Source organism: Pipistrellus hanaki, assembly GCF_964339955.1.
Source record: "Pipistrellus hanaki genome assembly, chromosome: 9".
Taxonomy (NCBI): Eukaryota; Metazoa; Chordata; class Mammalia; order Chiroptera; family Vespertilionidae; genus Pipistrellus; species Pipistrellus hanaki.
Genome location: NC_140511.1, coordinates 8,553,313 through 8,569,317, shown reverse-complemented (window position 1 = coordinate 8,569,317; position 16,005 = coordinate 8,553,313). Strand labels below are relative to the sequence as shown.

The window sequence follows — 16,005 nt, the reverse complement described above, 5'->3', positions numbered from 1 at the left end:
TCCTCCCCCTTCTCCTCCCCCTCCTCCTCCTCCTCCTCCTCTTCCTCCTCCTCCCTCCTCCTCCTCTTCTTCTTCCTCCTTCTCCTCCTCTTCCTCCTCCTCTTCTTCCTCCTCCTCCTCCTCCTCTTCCTCCTCCTCCTCCTCCTCTTCCTTCTCCTCTTCCTCCCCCTCCTCCTCCTCTTCCTCCTCCTCCTCCTCTTCCTCCTCCTCCTCTTCCTCCCCCTCCTCCTCCTCTTCCTCTTTCTCCTCCTCCTCTTCCTTCTCCTCTTCCTCCCCCTCCTCCTCCTCTTCCTCCTCCTCCTCCTCTTCTTCTTCCTCCTCCTCCTCCTCCCCCCCTCCTCCTCCTCCTCCTCCTCCGCCTGATGCCCTGGCCCTCAGCCTTCCGCAGTGAGGCCTCCCCTAGGAACCCTGCAGGCGCCACCTGCTTCCCGCCCATGCGCCTTCCTCGCCATACACTAACCGGCTCTCTGATACGATAGGATTTCCTCTTTATTCTGTCTCCCCCCAGTTCTCCCTGTGGGCAAGAATTTGTCTGCCTTGCCCTGGCTGGTGTGGCTCAGTGGATAGAGCATCGACCTGTGGTCTGAAGGGTCCTGGGTTCAGTTCCTGGTCAGGGCACATGCCCGGGTTGCAGGCTGGATCCCCAGTAGGGGGCATGCAGGAGGCAGCCATCAATGATTCTCATCATCAGTGTTTCTATCTCTCTCTTCCTCTCTAAAATCAATAAAAATATATTTTAAGAAAAGAACCTACACTAATAAAAGAGAAAAATGCTAATTGACCGTACCTTCGCTATGCCCACAGCCAATCAGAGGGAGTATGCAAATTAACCCAACAAAGATGTGGTTAATTTGCATATGCTGAGGGAAGGAGGAGTGAAGACTGAAGACAGCTTAGAAGGAAAAGGGAGGGAAAACGGAAAGCAAGGCGGCTGCTGGAGGGAAAGCGGGGGCGGGGCGGGGGGGGGGGCGCACGGGGCAGGGCGGGGTGGCAGCGGTGGCTGCTTGCAGGAATCTTCCTGCAAACAGGCTCCTGGTATATACATAAGTATGCAAACAGAGAGAACATGTCTGTCTGGTGCATGCTCCTCCTCGCGCCCAGAGCAGGCCTGCCACAGAGCAGGGCTCAGGGGTGCGTGTGGGCGGCGGGCGCCGTCTGGTCTGTCCGGATGAAGCTCCATCGGCCTGAGAAGTGTGAGGAGCGGAGCCAGTGCGAGCTCTTCCCTCAGCTGTGCCCACGGACGTGGTGCCCTCCCCTGCCTTCCGGACAGGCCGGGCACAGAGGGGGTGACCTCCAGAGACAGGCCTGCCCCCAGGACTGAGTCCGGGCTCAGAGCAGCACCTGGCCCGGGTCCCGGCCACCAGAGCACCGGTGGGTGCCCGCCCGCCCGCCCCTCCGCGCCCGCCGTACGCTTATCCACCACTTGGAGGAAGACGGTGGCCTGGTGCTGCAGGTCCTTCTCCTTGGGGTTCTGCACATGGCAGGTGTAGCGGCCGGTGTCGCCGAAGTCCAGGTCGTGCAGCAGGATGGACAGGTTGTTCTTCTTCTCCTTGGTGGAGCCCTCCAGCGTGATGCGCTCGTCGCCCCGCACCTGCAGCCGGGGCTCCGCCTTCTCGTTCTTCACGGTCCCTTTGAGGAGCTGCAGGCGGAAGCGGGCGGGGGGGGGGGGGGGGGGGGGGGTCCTCGCTGTCAGGACATCACCCGCCTCCCGAGTCCGCCCGCCTTGCGCCGGAGCAGCCTGTGGCCCAGAGCGCCCGCCCGCCTGCTCTCCCCCCACCCCCAGCGCCTCTGCCACCCCAGGTTTGCTGGCACGCCCTCTGTCCTCTGCACGGTGCCTCCGTGGGGACCGGGTCCACGGTCAGCATCTCGTTCTGTGGAGGCGGCCTCCCACGGTCCCTGGTTCCTCTTTCTGGTCCCCGCGAGATCGCAGGGGAGGCCCGGTAACCCCTCCCGGCCCGGGGGCTCCTACAGCCCCCCGCCCCCGTCTGCTCGCTCCCCTCCCTGCTTCCCCAGCCCCTCTCCTGTTTGGACTGGGTGCTCCTCGCTCCCTCTCTCCGCGCCTCCAACGGCCCTTCTCCTCCCGCCTCAGAAATTAACTATTTATCCCCTTCTGCACAAGCAAGTCCCGTGTCAGGGTCCCTCGGACCTCACAGGACACTCCAGCAAGAACCCCAACAGCCCCCACCCGGCGGCAGGATTTCAGCAGCCCTCCCCCGGGGCGGGCGCTTCTGGGCCGACTGCAAAGAGCACCCGGGGAGCAAAGGAGGCCTCACAGAGCGAGTCCCGAGGCCCGAGTCTGGGACGGAGGCCGCTGGGCGGCAGCGGGAGGCGGCCTGCCTGGCCCGCCCCCTCTGTCCCCGCCCCACGCCCACGCCACTTACGACGCGGAAGGCGTCGCTGCTGTTGTAGGACCAGGTGAAGGCCAGGTTGTAGAAGCCGATGCAGCTGGTGAAGGTGCAGGGCAGCAGGACCTCCGAGCCGTTGACGGCGTAGATGGTGGCGGCCTTCCCCACGGACACCTCCAGCGCCAGGGCGGCGGGCAGCAGGAGGAGGCCTGTGGGGGCACCACCCTTAACCACAGCCCTCCGCCGGCCGGAGGCTCAGTGGATGCGCATTGACCTATGAACCTGGAGGTCAGGGCTCGATCCCCAGGAGGGGGCGTGCAGGAGGCAGCCCATCAATGATTCTCTCCCATCACGATGTTTCTCTCTCCCTCTAGGCCAGGTGTCGGCAACCTACAGCTCCAGAGCCACATGCGGCTCTTTTGAAGCTTTACCGCGGCTCCGACAACTTGCAAGCCTGTGTGAAAATGAAGGTAACGTCTTACAGCCCTGATGTGCTGACACTGTGCACTGAGGTTCAGGAGCAAAAATCCCATTAACCAGGTAAATTAAATATTTTAATTAGCTATTAATTTGCAAAAATATATTTTACATTGTTAAGTGAAAAAGTCCTTTTTTTCTTCAGATTGACAGCAAACTGCACGATCCGGTATATAGCATTAAGGTAAGAAACAATATATGCAGTGTTATATTTGTTTTAAATGTCGCAATGGTTTTGCAGCTCCCAGGTGTTTTTTTTTTCTTTGGAAACGGGTCCAAGTGGCTCTTTATGTCTTAAAGGTTGCAGACCCCTGCTCTAGGCCCTTCCCCTCTGCCATCAATTACAATATATTTTAAAAATAAACAAATCAAAGGCCTCGAGGCTGGAGCTCAGGGAGGGCCCAGGAAGGGGGTGGCTCGGCCAGGCAGGGAGCAGTCACCCTCGGCGTGAACTTCAGGAAGATGGTTCTCTTGACTTCCGTGGTCACCACCTGGGCCACCAGCCTTCCTTCTCCGCCCCACCCCTGGCCTGGCGGGATTGAAGGCGGGACCACTTACAGCCCCCGTGGCATTCTGAGTGACCACTAGGGGTCACCCCAACCTAGGAAATGCGGCCCCGCCCGGTGCTGAGCCTGAGCCTGCATGTCCTGGGCGCAGTCTCTGAAAACGCCCTCCTGTCCCCCCTCACCCACCCCCACCCCACCCCCCCACGTGCCACAGCGATCTCCCCCAGAACAGCCGCCTGTTTCTGCCCTTGCGGCTAAGAAAGGAAAATGCAGTCCAGCCCGGGCTCTGTCGCACCGGAGCCCGGAGCCCCCAGGGCCAGGAAGGAGCGGGTGGGCTTGGGAACGGTGGTCCCCGGCAGGGCAGCAGCCAGCAGAGCGGCCACAGCGAGCAGCTCAGGGAGAGTCGGGCTGAGCGCTGGGCGGGCAGCGTCTGGACCATCAGACCATCCGGTTCACGCAAGAGGGATGGTGCACAGCGGCGCTGGCCTCTGTCCTCTCCTGAGCAGGCGTCCCCAACCGCCCAGCCCCACTCTGACCTCCACCCCTCCTCCTCCACACCCACTGACCAGCACATCCATCCCACCCGGCCTTGGGGACAGGGGGCCGGCCCTCCTGCCAGCCTGCAAAGTCCTGGAGGAGCCCCACTGTGCATCGAGGTGGAGGAGGGGTTGGCCCCAGATGAGATGGTCTTTGGAGTGAGGAGGTGCGGACTCCGGGGCCTCCTCAGGCTCCCGGTGACTCCCGAGGGCACTCTGTCCCGGACCCCAATCCTCGCTCAGTGTGCGCGTGAGCCGTCTCATGGCTTTCTCGCCTCGTCCCCGTGAGCTAGAATCACAGCTCACAGGCCGGGAAAGGAGGCTCAGAGGAGCCGCGTGCCTCGCCTCACGACCTCCAGGGGTCAGACTCCGGTCTCCCGGGCGGCTGCCGGTCTCCCCGCACCTCCTCCCCGACTCAGCCACCCGGGCTCCAGCCTGGGTCCCAGGATGTCAAAGCCGAAGGGCCGGACGGTGTGTGAATCCCACTGCTTCCCTCAGCCCAAGCGGCTCCAGCCCTGCAGGTGCACCCAGGGCGGGATGTCCCCCAGGGCGGGGTGTCCCCCAGGGCGGGATGTCCCTCAGGGGCGGGATGTCCCCCAGGGTGGGGTGTCCCCAGGGCGGGATGTCCCCCAGGGCGGGATGTCCCCCAGGGCGGGATGTCCCTCAGGGGTGGGATGTCCCCCAGGGCGGGGCGGTCCCCGCGGTGTGAGGAAAGCACGGAGGTTGTTTGGAGGAAGGGTTCGGACATGAAATGACCACAGGCTGGACTCCATTCCGTTCCGCCCGGACTGTGGACGTGAGCCGCAGCCGCCGCCACGTGTCCTGCTTGGCCTCCCCGCCGGTCGCCACCAGCCGGAGAGCTCACCGGCCTGGTGGCTGCTTCCCCCGGTAAGGCTGGGCCAGGACCCACTGCGGGTCTGTCCTGAACGGCTTTTCCAACCATTGCAACTACCAGCAGCCTCCGCTTTCCTTAAACGCACTGCACAACCTCTCCCGTCCCGGTCCCGCCGCCAACCTCGGCCAGAGAGCCCAGCAGCGTGCAGTGGTCACAGAGAAAGTACAACGGCCCTGGCCCGTCCGCTCAGTGGACAGAGCGCTGGCCTGGACTGAAGGCTCCCGGATCCAGTCTGGTCAAGGGCATGCCCCTGGGTTGCAGGCTCCTCCCTGGGCCCTGGTCAGAGCTTGTACGGGAGGCAACCAATGGATGTGTCTCCCTCGCATCCATGTTTCTGTCTGTCTTTTCCTCTCCCGCTCTCCCTAAACATTAATGGAAAAATATCCTTGGGCGAGGATTAACCAAAAAAAATTTTTTAAGTCCATCAAACTTAAAATCCGTGCCACGCATCAATAAATAAGAAAATGAATGTATGCCGCTGGCCTTGCCCTTTCTCCCACTCCTCGCAAGGAAGGGCCCTTCCAGTCTGCCTGCCTTCCCTCCGCCTGGCGCGGTCAGCGCAGACGGGCTTCCTGCTGCCCTGCCCACAGCGAGCTGACACTGCGCACCTGACCACGGGGACCGGAGGGACCAGGGAGTCCTCCCGGGAGAGCACAGCCCTGCGGCCGCCCCGGCTCCCCAGCTTCCCGGCCTCTCGGCTTCTGAAGACAGAGACTCTCCCTCCAGCGCGGGCAGCACCGGCCGCGCTGCTGCTGCTGCCGCCGGCTCCGTGCGTCCTGCCTTAGGCCGGCTCGGAGCTCCAGCGAACCGAGCAGAGCAAGCCGGTGTGCATGGTCAGCGATGGACACCGGGTCCGTGCCCCGCCTCTCATGAGCGCCTCTCCCAGCAGCACTGGCTGCCGGACAGGACGGAGGACCCGCTGCACATGTGCTGAGCACTCCCGGGCGCCAGGCTCTCTGGCCTCACACATGTGATGTGCCGGCTGGGGTTGCCCCATAGGCAGTCAGGTGGTCTGCTCGTGGCCCACGGGGACATGGCCACGGCCACAGCACCAGGAGCATCGGCCACAGCACCACGGGCCTCCCTCACGTTGTGAAAGAGCAGGGCTGCCCCCAGGGCTCCAGCTGGTGCTTTTCTTTTGGTTAATCCTCACCGAGGACATTTCCCATTGGTTCAGGGAGAGCGGAAGAGAGAGGGACAGAGAGAAACGTCGATGTGAGAGACACTGATTGGTTGCCTCCTGCACGAGCCCGACCAGGGCCTGGGCCGGGGAGAATCCTGCAACTGAGGTCCGTGCCCTTGACTGGAATCGACACTCTACCCACTGAGCAGCAGCGGCCAGGGCCTGAGGGGTTATTCAGTGAGCCCTCCCCGAGCCCCCGGAGGACAGTGACAGGCGTGGCGGCCTCTGCGGGTCCTGGTTCCGGGCGGAGCCCGGAGCCGGGAGAGCTGTGCTGCCCCGGGGCTGCGGGGCCAGGGGCTCCGAGAGCCGCCGCGCTGGGGGGAGGGGGTGCATAGAGCCCGCTCTCATCACAACGCCCCAACCAGGGCGTCGCTGTTCTCCTGCAGGCGATGCCAGCTGCCTGGGAGCCTGAGCATACCGCAGGACAGGCGGGCATCACATCTCTCTGACCCATCAGTCCCCATGTGCAACCCAGACGCTGCTCTGAGGGGGCACAAGGCCGCCCCCCTCCCCTAAGAGGGAGTGGGGTGCAGGCACAGGTCTGCTCCCCTCGCAGCAGGGCCTCCCAGGAGCATGATGCTGTCTGGCTAGTGCTCCTACTTTCTCTTAACCGCTGCCCCACACTCAGCCCGCACCCACACACCGCACTCACCCAGCACCCCACACCCCACTCGCACCCACCCTGCACCCAGCACCTGCTTCCCGCAGGAAACAAGGCCTGGCTCCCAGGGGCAGCAGGGCCACTCGGAGCTCCCCGGCACCTGCCTGGGGCTGTGCTCCTGGGGACCAGGGGGAGCCCACCTGGGGCAGACCCCTCCCTGACTGCAGAGCAGCACCTCCAGGAGCACGTGGGAGGGAGTGTGCCTGGCGGCCGTGCTCACGGAGCGGAGAAGGAAGCCCGGACGTGCAGAAAGCTGTTCCCTGGAGGCCTGGCACCGGGAGCACAATGCCTCCGGCTCAGAGGGCGCCTGTGCCATGGCTTACCTCACACCGAGCCCCAGATGCCCAATGTGAGGCATTGCCACTCCCCTGGCCCTGGAGGGGACACGGGACAGCCAGAGACGGGCTCCCCAAGTCCAGAGCCCCCAACGTTAGGGCTCCCGAGAGGTGGGCCAACCAGCCTGGCCTTCATCCCCTCTGCCCCGCACCCCTCTCAGCCCGGCCTGCGGGCACCTGGGAGGCTGTGCTGGGAGGAGGGAGCAGAGGGTGTGGAGCCACTAGAGACCCCAGCCCCGTGCTCAGCGGGGTCACCCAGCGGAGAGGAGAGGATGGCAGGCCCAGGCTGCCTGCTGAGCCTGAGCAGGTGGGCGCCACAGCAGGTGCACCCCCCAGCCAGGGAGGCTCTTCCTGCCGCCCCCTCCCCCCCCCAACCCCGGGCGAGAGCCAACACAGGTCACGGGACACCCTCCCTCGGCGCCCTGCAGGGAGGAGGATGGCTGGAAGGAGGGGGCAGGTGTGGGTCGCCAGGCGCCCCCAGCCGATGGCCCACGTGGCTGGGGCGTGGCCGGACATCGCACGCGGTTTCACCTCCCCGCCGCCCCTCTGGGGCAGTATTTCCCCGTGAGGAGTGAGGGCTTTCCTGCCTGTCCCGGCCCTCGCTCCGGGCGTGGCGGGAGCAGGGGTGTGGGCTCGGGCCTGTCTCTGGCCTGCAGGCAGTTAGCGGGTTCCTCTTCCACACGGGGTCCGGCCCTGAGCCCGGGCTGTGCCTCGCTCACCAAGCAGCCCCGGCCTGGGACGGCCTCGGAGGGCATCGCGGTGCCTGCGGCCCGCGGCCAGCCCCCTTCCTCCGGGCAGGCACGCCTCTGAGGGCTGACTCCGGACACCCAGGAGCCTCATGGCTACCCTCAGCTCCCGAGGCCAGGCTCCCCCCAAGCCCGCCACCCCACCGGTGCGAGGGGAGGAGGGGCCAGTGTGTGCCACTCCGGGTCCGCTCCGGGCTGGCCCTCCTGGGGACGTGGACCCTCTGGAAGCTGAAGCCATGACGCCTCCCGGGGTGCAGGCCTGGGCTGTGGGAGGCAGAGCCGCCCGGAGGGCCCTGGGCGCTGGGACAGGAAAGCGTTCCGCTCTCTCTAGGCAACGGGCTGCTTCCGGCGCCCCTGGAGCTTTGCCCCTGGAGCTTTGCGGGAGGAGCGGCCCCTGAGACCTCCCAGCGCTCAACACGCAGCTCTGCAAACAGGTGCCAGCAGGCCTGCCCCCAGCGCCCCGGAGGTGAGCGGGCCAGCCAGCCAGGGCTCACAGCTCCCTCTGCCGCAGCCGCAGGCACAGGGGTGGATCTGTCTGACCCGCCAGGAGGGCAGCCATAGGGTTTGGGATGCGCCAGGCCTGCACCTCCGGAAAAACAACTAACCTGGTTCCACGTTCAAGCCTGGGGCTCCCTCCATGCCCCCCTCTTCTCCACAAACTCCGTCCTTCCCCTCCCTCTCCCCTCCGCGGAGGGGGTGAGCAGCCCTGGTTACTGTTCTCTCAGGAAGCAGCCTGATAAACAGGCAGCGAGGGGAGGGGCTGTGCCACCCAGCTCCTCACCGCACGGGGGGAGGGGCTGTGCCACCCAGCTCCTCACCCGCACAGGATCACCAAGCACAGAGCACAGCAGCCACGCAGCTCAGGAAACGAGGGGTGCGGGCCAGACATGCCCAGTTACCTGCCCAAGACAGGCCCCCGCAGCCTCCATCGCCATATGCAGCCTCGGGAACGACCTCTCCGCTAGGACAGGAGTGTGGTCAGACAACCGAGGCACAGGGTCTCCCTCTGGGACTGAGTCTGACATGGGGAGAGGGGCTGGAGGGGCAGAGTTCTGCTCCATCCCCCAGCCCCACAGTCTGCACTCCCCCCCAGACCCTACCCCATCCCTATGCCCACAGTCTGCCCCCGACCCTACCCCATCCCTATGCCCACAGTCCGCCCCCGACCCTACCCCATCCCTATGCCCACAGTCTGCCCCCCAGACCCTACCCCATCCCTATGCCCACAGTCTGCCCCCCCCAGACCCTACCCCATCCCTATGCCCACAGTCTGCCCCCCAGACCCTACCCCATCCCTATGCCCACAGTCTGCCCCCCCCGACCCTACCCCATCCCTATGCCCACAGTCTGCCCCCCCCCAGACCCTACCCCATCCCTATGCCCACAGTCTGCCCCCCCCAGACCCTACCCCATCCCTATGCCCACAGTCTGCCCCCCCAGACCCTACCCCATCCCTATGCCCACAGTCTGCCCCCCAGACCCTACCCCATCCCTATGCCCACAGTCTGCCCCCCCCAGACCCTACCCCATCCCTATGCCCACAGTCTGCCCCCAGACCCTACCCCATCCCTATGCCCACAGTCTGCCCCCCAGACCCTACCCCATCCCTATGCCCACAGTCTGCCCCCGACCCTACCCCATCCCTATGCCCACAGTCCTCACCCCACCCAAGAGTCCAGGCCCCAGAGCTTTTTTTTTTTTTAATCCTCACCCGAGGACATTTTTCCATTGATTTTTAGAAAGAGTGGAAGAGAGGGGGTAGAGAAACATAAAGGTGAGAGAGACACAGTGATTGGTTGCCTCCTGCACTCGCCCTGACCATGACCCAGGCCAGGGAAGAGCCTGCAATCGAGGTACATGCCCTTGACCAGAATCGAATCCATGACCCTTCGGTCCCCAGGCCAATGCTCTATTCACTGAGCCACACCAGCCAGGACCTGAGCTTCTCATTCCTTAACTCATCGGCACACCCTGCTGACTTCCTCTCACAGGCTTTGGTTAACGGGGAGGCAGGTGACTATGATGGAGCGGAGAGACCTGCTCCGTCCCCTTGACCTTGGCCATGCGAGGGGGGAGGCCCCCTGCCCCCTGTGGTTTCCTGGTCCTAAGGGAACCACCTCTTCCCCCGGGCTGAGAGCAGGGACGGCACCTGTGCCCAGAGCTCGGGGCGCTGGCTGGGCCGAGCAGGTGGGCCAGCTCTGGAGCCTGCTGGCCGCCACCTTCACATCACTGCTTTCTCCTGGGCCCCTCTGCCTCTCCTGTGGGCCTGCCCTGTCCCCCCGCGCCCAGCCTCAGGAGGCAGGCTGCCACCTGGAGAGGAGTGCCGTGCCCAGTCTCTCTCACAGGCGCACACATGCACACACATGCACACGCACACATGTGTGCACACACACTGACACACACTCAGTGTGCGGTGGGTTCCCACAGAAAACCGGGTCTGTGAGCACTGGAGCAGCCCAGTACCCAGCAGCAGGAGGAGTGGACAAGGAACCCCTGACCCTCTGCCATGGTCACAGCGGGAGCCTGGAGGAGGAGAGAGGAGGGGAGGGGAGGGGAGGGGAGGGGAGGGGGGAGGCGAGGGGAGGGGAGGCGAGGGAAGGGGAGGGAGGGAGGGGAGGGGGGGAGAGAAGGGGGGAGGGCAGGAAGGGGGGAAGGGCAGGAGAGGGGGGAAGGGAGGGGAGGGGGAGGGGAGGGGAGGGGGGAGGGGAGGAGAGGGGGGAAGGGAGGACAGGGGAAGGGGGGTAGGGAAGGGAGTGACGCTGTGCCCCGGGGGAGCCCAGGAGACCTCGGCCTCACTAGGTCTGTCTCATGGGGTCGCCGTGAGCCCAGCATACAGCGGCGCCCGAGGTGCCAGGGGATGCCCGGCGCTGACCCACGGTGCTGGGGTGTCACTGACTCGGCGGCTCCTGAGTAACTCTGCCCGCTCCACAGGGAGCCCACGGGCAGCAACATCTGCAGAAGCCGCCGCACTGCCCAAGGCTTCCACCTTCCGTCCTCAGCACAACTGCCTCCGTCATGTGCCCAAGCCACAGGGCAGCTGCCAGCTCTGACCAACACACACGGAGGGTGCAGTGCCAGGCCGGAGTCCGCTTACAGGAAACCACTGGCTCATGAACTCGCCTCTGGACTAAGACCCTTCCCTCGTCTCCTGCCTGGCCCTCCGCACCCCTGTGCTTGTCACAGATGCCAGCACTCCCTCCGCCGTGCCCCTGCCTGGCCAGTCCTCCGGAGTGCAGGGCAGGACAGCGCCCAGCCTCTCCTTGGAACCCCTTCCCACAGGGGCTCCATGGGCCCTCCGAGTCCTGCAACCCGTCCAGACCCGCAGGGAAGCGGGGTGGGGAGGGGGGCCCCTGGGGAGGTGGAGGGCAGAGGAGCCAAGTGGGAAAAGGGGGAGGGAGGCCCCATGGTGAAGTCTGAGGCCTGAGTGACAAGCTTTCAAGTTGCACACACATAGCGCAAGGGCAGCACCGCCACCCCAACCACAGCACGTGCAGCCGCCGGCATTCCTGCACCGGCGCCCCTGCACACCAGACCTGAGCCGGAGCCGCACTGCAGCCCCAGATTCAGCGCCAAAGAAGAGCCCGGAGACCGCAGAGAACTCACCGCGAGGCGGCCGGGCGGGGCGAGGGGCGGACCGGGCGCCCGCAGGACGGGAGCCCCGCGCCTCTGCCGCACGCCTGTCCCGGCTCCGCTTTCCAGTGTCCCCCTGCGGGATGCGGGAAAGGGGGCGGGGGGCTGGGGACCAGCCGGGGCGCCTTACCCAAGATCCCAGCGCCCGGCCATCGGGCCCCGGGCATGGCGCCGGTCTCCGCGGGGCGCGGGGACGGACCCGGGGCAGCGAGCGCGCGGTCTGCAGGCCCGGCCGCCGGGAGGGAGCGGCCCGCGGCGCCGGGAAAGTTAGCGGGAGGCGGAGGAGGAGCCGGCTGCGGAGAGGCCGCGGGCGAAGGGAGGAGGTGCGCGGGGGGAGGAGGAGCGGGAGGACCGCGCGCTGAGCCGGCCCTGGATGCGCTCCAGCCGCAGAGGAGGCGCCCGGAGCCCGCCCGCCCGCCGCGCACCTGCCCGCGCCCCCGCGGCCCCGGTCCGTCCCGGCCTGCGGGGCGGCGGGCACTCGCCGCGTCCTCCCCACGCTGAGCTGCCCGCGAGCAGGAGAGTTTGGGGAGCAGCACGGAGCTTGGCGGAGTTGGGCGGCGGAGGGTGGCGCCAGGGGACGCGGTGGGGCAGCGGCTTCCCGGGCTGCCAGGGCCGCTGGGTGCCGGCCGCTGGCACCCCGCAGGTGGGCGTGTGCCGGCTTGCCCCGGGCGCCAGGGGAGCCGCGTGCGGGGCTCCGGGAGCAGAGCCTCCACGGCGCACTGACTCCCCCACCCCACTCCCCTGTCTGCAGGAGTCCGCGGAAATGGAAATGTCCCATTCCCCGCCCGGTTCCACCCCCCCACCCCCCGCCGCCTCCCCCTGCCAGGCACCCCTCCCTCCTTTACCCTCTGGGAGCCTCCCTCAGCCTCCCCCCTCCCACCCCTCCAGCTTCCCCCTCCTTCAGAACCAGGAAGGCTGCGGCCTCTCCTTTGGACTCCGGGTCTGGGGGTGCCCAGGTCAGAGGGCGGGTGAGACCGGCAGGCCCTCTCCAGGCGGTGTGAGTGCAGAGCGGGAGGGCTCTGGGGAGTTTGTGGCTGATGTCTGAGCGCCTCCCCACAACCACCAGCCTTCTCCCTCCAGGCAGAGCCTGGGCCTCCCCCTCTCCCTTCTTCCACGTCTGGAAGCTGGTTCAGACTGGGGACCAGCCCCCACTTCAGGGTCCGACCCCGCTACAGACCACCGCCTTCTCAGCGCTGTCCCCTGGGCCTCAGGGGACCCCTGAGGCTGAAGGGAAATGCTGGGTGTGTATTTGTGTGTGTGTTGTTTTCTGGTTTTTAATATTTTTATTGATTTCAGAAAGGAAGGGAGAGGGAGAGAGAGATAGGAACACCAATGATGAGAGAGAATCATGGATCGGCTGCCTCCTGCACACCCCACACTGGGGATCCAGCCTGCAACCCAGGCCTGTGCCCTGACCGCGGATCAACTGTGACCTCGTGGTTCAGAGGTCGAGGCTCAATCCATGGAGCCCCACCAGCCGGGCTGAGTGTGCATTTGTTTCTGAGATGCTGTCTCTGGTGGGGCTGCCCCCTCAGAGTGGCTCTGGAGCCAGGCACCTGGGACTCCAATCCCAGCTCCGGCTTTGAGCTGTGACCTTGAGCAAGTTATGCAACTTCTGCAGAAGCCTCGTCTGTAAATGGTGGAGAAAGACTGTTACCTCCTGGATTGTTAAGAGCAATGGCACCCTCAGATCTGGGCAGCAGGGCCCCCACCCAGGGCTCCTGGGTTTAGGCGGCCATACTCTTCCCTGGAAAAGGGGTTTCTGGGACAGGAAGGGGTGGTCCATGCACCTCCTTTCTAGACCATGCGGTATCCTCTCGGGGCTGACCAGCAGGCGCACACCCGCAGGCCAGGGGAGGGCAGCTGTCTGTGGGCTCTGGAGCTGAGGGAGCCCACATGGGGGGGGGGGCAGCTGTCTGCGGGACTGGAGCTGAGGGAGCCCACATGGGGGGGGGGCAGCTGTCTGCGGGACTGGAGCTGAGGGAGCCCACATGGGGGGGGTGGCAGCTGTCTGCGGGACTGGAGCTGAGGGAGCCCACATGGGGGGGGGGGCAGCTGTCTGCGGGACTGGAGCTGAGGGAGGCCACATGCGGGCAGCGTTTCCAGGGTGCTCAGAGCCTCGCCCTCGGGACCAGAGCAGAGCGGGCCATGGATTTGGGATTTGGTCTTAAAATTAAGGCCAAGGAACCTTAATCAAAGCGGGGAGGGGGAACAGATGAATGCTAACACTTTTTTGTTGTTGTTAATCCTCACCCAAGGATATTTTTCCATTGGTTTTTAGAGAGAGTGGAAGCAAGTGGGGTGGGGGGGAGACAAAGAGAGAGATTATCAATCAGCTGCCTCCTGCATGCACCCCAACCAGGGCCAGGGTTGGAGCCTGCAACCAAGGTACCCGCCCTTGACCATAATCAAACCCAGGACCCTTTAGTCCGCGGGACGATGCTCTGTCTGCTCTGTCTGCTGGCCAGTGCTCTATCCACTGAGCAAACTGGCTAGGGCTAAATTTTAACACTTTGATATTTTGATTTATATTTAGACACATGTGTCATTTCCTTTTGTACACTTGCCCAGGCCACACCCACATCCTGCCCCGGAGCCTGGCTGAGATACTATTGCAGGAAGGTCTGGCGGCGTGCTCCCTAAGGGGGGTCTGCAGGCCATTGCAGCTCCTGGATTTTCAGCCTGTGGCCCCGGGCGCAGCCTCTCCCTCCGGGGCTGTGCCTTCACTCTCTCCCCCCGGCGGCCTCGCACGCGGGAGCCGCGGGCGGGCATCCTTGCTGCCGCTTTATTTTTACACAGGCTCATGTTTCTCAGCGCAGAGCTGAGGTGAGAGGAGCTGAGCCAAAGGAAGGACAGCGACCTGCGCTGAGAGGGAGGGAGAGGGGACAGAGCTCCCTGCGTGTCTCGGGTTTGTTTTCTGGCTAACCCTCACAGAAGACACTTTTCCATTGCATTTCTCACATCGACTGGCTGCCTCCTGCACGTGCCCCTGTCTCCCTACACCCCAGGTCTGTGCCCTTGACTAGCAATCGGAACTGACCAGACCCTTCGGGCAGCGGGCTGGCGCTCTAACCGCTGAGCCAACTGGCCAGGGCCTCCTTGGCCACCTTTAGATCCCGGGACAGGATCTGCCCCCACCGCCCTGCTGCCTCAGCGCTCACCAGTGCTCAGGGCCACTTCGTGGGAAGCCCACAGGCCTCTCAGAGGCAGGAGGCTCAGAGCCTGGACTCCCCACTGTCCGCTGCTCCCCAGCCTCAGGGCATCAGGGCACCCCGGTGGGGAGACGCTGGGAAATGCATTAGCAGCTGGAGAGTTTTTATTTGCTTGTTTGTTCTTTTAATCTTTTCTGTTGAAAGTATCACACAGAACCTCTTTTCCCCCCTCCCCCATTAGCCTCTTCCTGCCGCTCCCATCCCCCCAACCCCCCCCCCCATTGTCTGTCCACGGGCTCATTGGTTGATCTCTTCCCCCTCCCCCCCCCCCCTGCTTCCCTCTGAGGTCCGACATCTGTTCGCGTCTGTGTCTCTGGTCTGTTCTTGCCATCAGTTTGTGTTGGTCATTATAGCCCACGTGAGTGACATCGTGTGGTACTTGTCTTTCTCCGACTGGCTTCTTTCCCTCAGCATGATGCTCTCCAGGCGCCAGGCTGGTGCAGATGGTAAGCGTTCTGTCTTTTTCATTGCCACATAGTGTGCCATGGTGTGGGTGGACCACAGCTTTCTAACCCGCTCGTCCGCTCATGGGCACGTGGGCTCTTTCCAGATCTCAGCTAGCAGCTAGAGAATTTTACATTTATAGAGCACTTTCCTCAAAATTCCTCAAAGTTCCTCAAAACGCCTGTCCAGTGGGCAAGCTTGGAGCTCCTCCTGAGCCTGCCAGGGGGCGGGGTGCCAGGGAGGGGGTGCCAGGGGAGGGGGTGCCAGGGAGGGGGTGCCAGGGGAGGGGGAGCCAGGGAGGGGGTGCCAGGGAGGGGGTGCCAGGGGAGGCGGTGCCAGGGAGGGGGTGCCAGGGGAGGGGGTAACAGGGGAGGCGATGCCAGGGAGGGGTAACAGGGAGGGGTGCTTTAGGAGTCGGGCGGGAGGAGTGTGGGCCCTGCCCCTTTCCCGCCAGAAGCTCCTGTGGGTGGGAAGGTGACTTGGACCAGCCCAGCCACCCCGGAGGAGCTGGGCTCTCGGTGATGGGCTAGTGTGCCCAGGCCCTCGGGGACTGGCTCAGAGATCCTGAGAAGCAAGTTTCCAAGGAGCTGTTGCGGCTCACTGGAGGAGGAGGGCCTAGATTCAGGGGGAGGAGGTTTTCTGGGGTTGGGGGTCATGGGGCTCTTTGCAGCAAGTAGGCCAGCAGTCCTGTCAGACCAGGTGACCGGCTCCTGCCCTCCAGGGAGCGGGGCTGGAGAGGGGGGAGGGGGGCTGGAGAGGGGGGAGCGGGGCTGGAGAGGGGGGAGCGGGGCTGGAGAGGGGGGAGCGGGGCTGGAGAGGGGGGAGCGGGCTGGAGAGGGGGGAGCGGGGCTGGAGAGGGGGGAGCGGGGCTGGAGAGGGGGGAGCGGGCTGGAGAGGGGGGAGCGGGGCTGGAGAGGGGGGAGCGGGGCTGGAGAGGGGGGAGCGGGGCTGGAGAGGGGGAGCGGGGCTGGAGAGAGGGGAGCGGAGCTGGAGAGGGGGGAGCGGGCTGGAGAGGGGGGAGCGGGCTGGAGAGGG

The 16,005-nt window shown here is 65.0% G+C and overlaps 1 protein-coding gene and 1 long non-coding RNA gene across 2 annotated transcripts in view; one reads left to right on the top strand and one right to left on the bottom strand.

Moving 5' to 3' along the window:
* Window positions 1-16,005, top strand: part of LOC311628404 — a 446,163-nt gene that overhangs the window by 421,194 nt on the left and 8,964 nt on the right. The gene's annotated exons all lie outside the window — the stretch shown is intronic.
* On the bottom strand, window positions 1,126-11,596 carry SCN4B (sodium voltage-gated channel beta subunit 4; the record flags this gene model as incomplete). The annotated part of the gene is made up of 4 exons (XM_084894020.1): window positions 11,445-11,596; window positions 2,382-2,554; window positions 1,411-1,639; window positions 1,126-1,184 (listed from the first exon to the last, which is right to left on the bottom strand). Exons 1-4 carry the CDS (start codon window positions 11,479-11,481, stop codon window positions 1,126-1,128), a joined length of 498 nt encoding a protein of 165 aa, XP_084750146.1. The 5' UTR covers window positions 11,482-11,596.